Source organism: Adiantum capillus-veneris, chromosome 16 (genome assembly GCF_014529385.1).
Source record: "Adiantum capillus-veneris isolate H3 chromosome 16, ASM1452938v2, whole genome shotgun sequence".
NCBI lineage: Eukaryota > Viridiplantae > Streptophyta > Polypodiopsida > Polypodiales > Pteridaceae > Adiantum > Adiantum capillus-veneris.
The window spans coordinates 97,056,861-97,064,164 of NC_140946.1; the positions used below are offsets into that span (position 1 = coordinate 97,056,861).

The following is a 7,304-nucleotide window of genomic DNA, read 5'->3' on the forward strand; positions in this document are numbered from 1 at the left end:
CTAAGAGTGTTTCTAGGAGAATATCTTTGGGGTAATTGTCGTATCATGTGGAATCTACTAAGGGTTTTAGATTGCCAAGACGAGGGCAATAATCACAGGGCTTTGCTACTTCACTACATGTTTCGAACTTAATCTCAGTATGTACTTTGGTTTTTCTTGTTTGTATATGCTTTGCTTAAGTGCTCCCAAAATGGTATGTATATGATGCTTTCATTTTGCTCTTTGATACACACATGACAAGGTCATGATGGAGAAAAACACTTGGGGAAAGTATTGTACCATGCAATTTCTGCACTTTGTAGTGATAGGCCTATATTGGTATGATTTTGTTTGGCACATGTTGTTAGTCACAAGGTGTACAACATGGTCTAGAAACTCATGCAACTCGCTTTTGTCAGTGTGGAGTGAGGTTCATGAGGGCCCCTCTTGCTCATGTCGGTGAGTGTTTGCAGTTACCTCCACACAAAACTACATCTAGTACTTGTTGGATGTCATTTTCTTTTTCTAACATAATTTTATGAGACATATGTATGGGTCTCTGGGATTGACACTGGCGCCTATTTCCTAATGATGTGTTGCAACAAAGTCCCTAGGTACTAGTCACATCCATTCATTAGACCATTTTAAGCATAGTATCAAGAGCAATTTCAGTGGCCAAAAATTTTCAAGTACTAAGTATCGACTTGTTGAGGTTACAAGTATTGTAAACAACATTGACCAATGGTTGTTTACATATATAGCACGGCTATGTTTGGTTAATGACAATATTTCATCGTTAGTCCTTATGTGTGATTGAGTTTTCACATTCTACTATGGTCCAACTTTTGATGTGAGATTTTCACGTAGTTACCAAGGAAATCCTAGACATGGAAATGCGGGTCCGGATAGGTATGTGTTGAATGCAGTAGTGTTTAACACAGGCTTGTTTGGAACAGCATGAAAACTCATGGACAAGATAAATTACAAAGCATATTGCACCACAAGTGCATTGTTTCTATCTATGAGATTTAGTGTGGATCTACCAACTACCATACAAGGTGCACACTCGGTATGGATGTTTGTCGATAGATTGATTAAATTGTATATGTTTATTCAATTACTTTCACTCTTTAACCGAGTTGGTTCATTCCAATCTATATATCTTATGTGGACAATTTTGTGAGTAGTTAAGAACCCACATTTACCAATCATTTTTGGAGGACTGTCTATAAAAGGGTGGGAAGAAACACAATACGTACTACCATTCATCTAAAGAGAGATGGACAGTTGGTATGTACTAATCTAGTGCTAAATTCTATGCTAAGAGCATACGTAAGAAAAAAGCAACAAAACTAGAACGACTACCTTTCTAGGTTGGAGTTTGTTTCTCATGATGCAAAGCATGTTGCGACAAGTTTTAGTCTATGCATGTTATTGTCAGGTTGTCAACCTTGATCATCACTTATGATGAGGCTGCTCACTGACCAAAAACGACAACAAGTCAAGGACTTGGTTGGTGCTATTGAGCTAGGTTAGCATGTCATTGTTATGGAAAGTTGAGAAGAGGTATTATTGCATGTTCTAGTACCTTCAGAAATTCTAAAGCCTGGTCATTCAGTAGACACCTCTTTGTTATGGTAACTCGTTTACAATACTCAAGTGAGTTATAAATAGAGTACACACTATGTTGGATTTAAGCCGATTACACCAACAATTGCATGCCGGGTACAAAACTGTAGAAAATCTAGATGTTTCTTTTGGTTTCATTGAATCTCCTATTGAAATGTGTACTTGTCACATGAATAGTTGGACCTCTAAGAGGTGCCACTGTGGAAAACATTAGTGTTCTTGAGAAGAGCTTACCACTTTCTTTTGCAAGAACAAAAACGCTTCTCCAAGGGGGGAGTAATGTCATGCCAAGGGTAGAACTAGGAGGATACGGCCCTGGCAAAGTGCAGGACAAACTTGCAGTATAGGAGTCTATATCTAGCTAAGAGCGAGAAAGACAAGGGCTTATATATAGGATGGTTGGGTGATTATTCACAAGTCCATCTTCACTCTTTCTCACACACCAACCCCCCTTCTCTCTCTCTCTCTCTCTCTCTCTCTCTCTCTCTCTCTCTCTCTCTCTCAGGCACCCTCCCACACCATATTCTTCCGTCCCTTTCCTACTACACTCTCTCTCTCTTTGGTTCTCTCCCACCCCATATTCCTCCATCCTCCCCCCGCCCTCTCTCTCTCTCTCTCTCTCTCTCTCTCTCTATATATATATATATATATATATATATATATATATATATATATATATATATATATATATATATATATTATGAATAAGGGATATGTACATTTATTACTCAAGTGCTCATTACGAGCTATGGTCATTTGTGTCAGCAGTCGGGCAATGTGTATTCATTTTGAGCATTGAAGAATCTATAAATAAAATACGTGCAAGAGGAAAATGCTCACTCTTGCACGTGGGGAGATTGCACCCAGTGATTGTGTCATTCTTCTCCTCTCTCCTCTCTCCTCTCTCGTTGTGCCGGTGTAGCACTCCACTCTAGGAGGTACGTCTGCACATGCTCTTCTACTCTCTCTCACTCTTTGTCTCTCTATGTAGCGTATGACGTGGAATATGTAGATTTTCCAACTAAGTAGATTTGTGTGTTTTGTGGATTGCATTATGTTGTATTTTGGTATTTTGCAGGGCCACTGCACCTCCGTATGTAGCAGTGGTATCAGAGCCAGCAAAAAAAATGCTCCTGATGAAAGTTGTGAGACGAATGTATCCTAGAGCTAAGTGTGTTTATCTCTCAAATTCCATTATATCAGTTGGATCATTATGTAATTTGTTTAAAGAAATTTACCATCTGTAGAGAAGGCCACTTTATCTAAGAGCTAAACCACGATGACTTTTTAGAGTATCGATTAGTCAAATAAGTCGCAAGCAACCACACTCGAGCATGAAGAAGAAGAAGAATTAGAGAAGATTTAATAATGTAGAAATATTTTGAGTCTGTAAACAATGAGTTTAGAGTCTATGAAAAGAAGTCCCAAGATTTCTATATCAAGGACTGCTTCACCTTTTGGACAAGAGAAGCGTTTAGGAAGTTATAATAAGAAGAAGAAGAAGTGGGAATTACTGAACAAGGAAAAGTGGAGAAAGGATCTTTTCTCCTCATCATAGGAATCCACCCAAGACTCCAAGATTTGCAAAAGGAAGGTGACAACTCATTTGCAGGCTACCACAACCAAAGGGTATGGTTTGAGTAAGGGAAAGAGAGGTTGTGGGTGTCGATCCTCACCTTTAAGTGCCACGGGGTCCCAAAGCATGGGATCAATGGCTCTTGTGCAAAATCAAAGGCGGGCGCAAATCTCGGCCCTCGACGGGTAAAAACTAAACTCGGGATCCCGAGTTTAGTTTTTATGGTGGGGTCCACAAAAACTAAACTCGGGATCCCGACTTTAGTTTTTATGTCGAGATCTCGAGTTTACCTTCAAATAGATGTGAAATCACATCTATTTCAACGAGGCGCACGCGGGCATGTTGGTCAAGGCATGTGCCCCTCAAGCTGATGACGAAGGTTCAAAACCTGGCTGGAAAAGCGAGGCGTCTCGAAATTAGACTGACCTCCCGAAATTAGTTTTTCGAAATCTAAACTCGGGATCCCGAGTTTAGATTTTAATCGATCAACGGTCCAGATCGATCGCCATCCCGCCTTTCAATTAGAACCATTGATCCCATGCTTTGGGGACCCGTGGCACTTAAAGGGGAGGGGTGTCGATCAACAAGCAAGAAAATTTGATGATCCTTTATTGCCATCATCGAGTAGCTAGCTTCCATCCTTATGTTGTAAGTCCTCATGAGGACCATGGCCAACTTCCTACGCTACCCCATCAGCCTGACAATACCCTGTGTTGGTGCAAGTGATGGAGATCCCATGTTGCAGCAACACCCTGCGCCTATGTTGCAACATACAGTTTACTTCTCCCTGCATTCTTGTCATGTTATGTTTCCATCAACTTGCAGTTGTGCCTTGTTGTCCAGATCAGACAAAAACAGATTCTCTAGTTGAATCACCGGGTAGTGGGGGAAGGATTGTCCCCAATCACCTTACATAGCGGCAGGAGCAGTAGCACCCACCATCAACCCAACCCCTCGTGCCCCGCTCACGTAGCCACGCCAATGATGCCACTATCATTGCGCCAGTGATAATATTGGATGCGGACCCATCCAACCCCACTACCTTTGCATTCCATGCAAAAGCGAGCGCTGCAGTACCAGTCAGACTCCCTTCCAACTAACCATCCATGCAGCGTTGATAGTCTTTTCTCTCTCTCTCTCTCTCTCTCTCTCTCTCTCTCTCTCTCTCCCGATCGACTTCTACCAACTCTTTCTCTCAACAACCAGTGGCGCCCATATTTCTGAGGCTATCGTCCCATTCTCACTCTCTCTCCAATCTTTCTTGAGTCAACCTGCATCATCTAACTCTCTCTCCATGATGAGCACACTTCAGAGCCTTCACCTTTTCTCTCTCTTTTGAGCACCCATGCAAAGGTTGATTAATACCTTCTCGTCCCCAAACTGGAGCGCAAAGAATGCATAATCTAGTAGCTCGCCTATAGAGGGCTTGTTCATCCATGCATGTGGCACTCGCCTGCCTGCATTCACATGATGCCACGGTACCACTGCTCATTGCCACTTATGTAATAAGCTACAATATGGGTGCAACTCCATGGGATCAATTGCACGTCCATGCTCCCTTGCTCACTAGACATAGTTATTGTTGGCAGAACGGATGCCCGATAAGCAGTTTCTATGGAGGAGTCTCTATGGAGAGCACAAGCCAAGTCTGATGTTGGTGCTGATGTGATCTTTGCAGATGCATAATGTTCAAAGATGAGATGCGCGATTTTTGTAAGATTGCACCTGCTACAACCAAAATGGAAAACATGCTGGAGGCAAGTGGGAGAACACCCATTCTGACTCCCATAGGATTGAAGGAGTTGGGATTCAAAATTGTGTCTTACCCCTTATCGCTTATTGTGTATCAATTATGGCAATGCAAGATGCTTTACGTGCTCTAAAGAGTGGCCGCATGCCACCTCCAGCAGACCTCCCTTCTTTTGCGGATATCAAAAAGGTTGTGGGTTTTGAGGGGTATTATGAGGATCAGAGCAGATACTCAACTTCTTCAAGTCCAAAATATGATATAAAGCAAGAGATGCAATTCAAAGAAATTGGTGCTGATATGTCTTTAGAGCCTTCCCCCATAGGTGTTTCTTCTCTGTCTCAAACAGATGAAAGGCCAGCTTCCCAGGGTCCTGAAGTCGATTTGGTTATTCCATATGTGTTGGAAGAATCAAAGGATGAACATTTCAGTGGTTCTTCTTCCAAGATTTGGTCTTGTACACTACGTGTTAAAAAAGTCACTGCTAATAATGGAGTCGTGAAGCTTGATGTCAGAATTCCGGTAATGCACACTAAGTTTCCATGGTTTTCCTATGTAAGATGCATTAAATATTAACGCTAAGAGGGACTAAAAATTAGGGGGGTCTCATAGAGACTCACGCAGGTCGTGTGAATTGCATTATCTCATTGTTTCTTGAAAGTCAGATAGCCTTTAAAGTTTTCAGGCTGCTTGAATTCATGGATCAGTTATCACACCAACATAAACACTTTCTTGCTTATTGGACTTTGGTTAATTCACTTGCTTTTCTCTTTAGTTGGAGTGGTCTGAGTTCATCTTAGATCCGCTTTGACACGCCTTTAAGTGACCTTGTTTGTTTCATGACCCTTGTCATCTCACTGTCATAGTACCCCTCTTTTGCTTATTTTCCTTCAACTTCAATGAAAATGGTTTCCCTAGATCAACAAAATGAATTACTTGAAACAGCAATCAAATTATGGACTCGAGGCCACTATGTATTTTGCATGCATGGCTGCGAGATGCTAGAAAAGATCTCATATAGACACCCAGAGAGATATCTAAACTAGGGCTTTCACAAGCTTGGAGTCTCTCTCTCTATCGCTAATACCGTTTGCTACCTTGCTGAAGGCAGGGTTCCAGCTAGTGATACTTACTGCGGCGGACATTAAGAAAGATTTTCAGCGATCAGTGCAATACTTTCTCGCATGATGCCCTTTGCCGTGTATCCTCCGGCACACCATGATCATGATGTTAAATTTAACCACGCCTTTAGGTTTTTAGTTTTGGTCTTTCACTATACTTCCTTTTATTTTTCAGAAGGAGACAGAGATGGAGCAAGAGCACTTCTTAGCTTACACCTCCAAGAATGAGGATTTTTAGGTCGAATGGACCTTTTATAAGAGTTTGACCCATTCACACATGGATGCCCACAGTGGTCGATCGTTGCAAAACTACTGTAGAAATAAGATAAGTGGTGTGTCTCTCATCAACGATTACCTACACACCTATTGGACCGACAAGCCCGGTCCATGAATCAATCAAATGAAAAATATGCGTCCATCAAAGGTGATAGGGTGTCTGTGAGGGTTAACACGTCTTTGCCTCATGTTGCTTCTCTTCTTCTTTGATCTTCCGCACTTGTTATTTGATGACTTTGAGTTTCTCTATCATTGAGGGTTGGAATTCTCCTTCTTCAAGCTTCAAGTCACTCACTCCGAGGCCATCGTATCATGATAGAGAATAGGAAAACCTTTGCCGTGTAAAGCAGAGTTATGGGTTCCTTGCTTGGCGAGAAGATGGCAAGAGAGAGATAAAGAGAACTCCACAATCTGAGGGACAACACGATGGTGGTAGAGATAGAGTTGGAGATGGAGATGGGTTAAGGGTAAGAGCTTGAGGAAGAGAGGTGGAGGGTGTCATTAAATCTAATATCTAACCAACCCAAATGATTTTCTCATATTAAACTGATCATTTAATGTATGATGATAAATGGAAACAAGGGTTAGAATATAGACATGTGCTTACGTATCTATCTCAACACGGGACCAATGATAAATTAGGGGCCCAAATGAGAGATGGTATGTCAAAGATAAAGGTTAACTAATGGAGCTTAAAAAACCTTAGGGTTAGCTTCATTAAAGACCTCCAATGCTTAGTGTTAAAAGTCCTTTCACCTTACGCAAGCTAGGGCTGAGCTTGAGGTGGGAACCTAACATAAACTTGCGTTTGACCTTAGGCAAGCTAGGGCTGAGCTTGAGGTGGGAACCCTACCTAAACTTTCCTTTGACCTTAGGCAAGCTAGGACTGAGCTTGAGGTGGGAACTCCACCTAAGGTGCTTGTCATGCTTGCATTAGGAAAAGTTTGGACTCAAAAATGGGCCTTGTAAGAAATGC

At 41.7% G+C, this 7,304-nt stretch overlaps 1 protein-coding gene across 1 annotated transcript; it reads left to right on the forward strand.

Moving 5' to 3' along the window:
• The first annotated feature begins 4,421 nt into the window (after positions 1 to 4,421).
• LOC147439510 (uncharacterized) lies at positions 4,422 to 5,651 on the forward strand. Its single transcript, XM_086484326.1, has one exon. It carries the CDS (start codon positions 5,037 to 5,039, stop codon positions 5,505 to 5,507), a length of 471 nt encoding a protein of 156 aa, XP_086340452.1. The 5' UTR covers positions 4,422 to 5,036; the 3' UTR covers positions 5,508 to 5,651.
• Positions 5,652 to 7,304: the final 1,653 nt, after the last annotated feature.

Bases quoted from the DNA above. Each gene is read 5' to 3' on its own strand.
- LOC147439510 (XM_086484326.1), top strand. From the start codon at position 5,037: ATGGCAATGCAAGATGCTTTACGTGCTCTAAAGAGTGGCCGCATGCCA.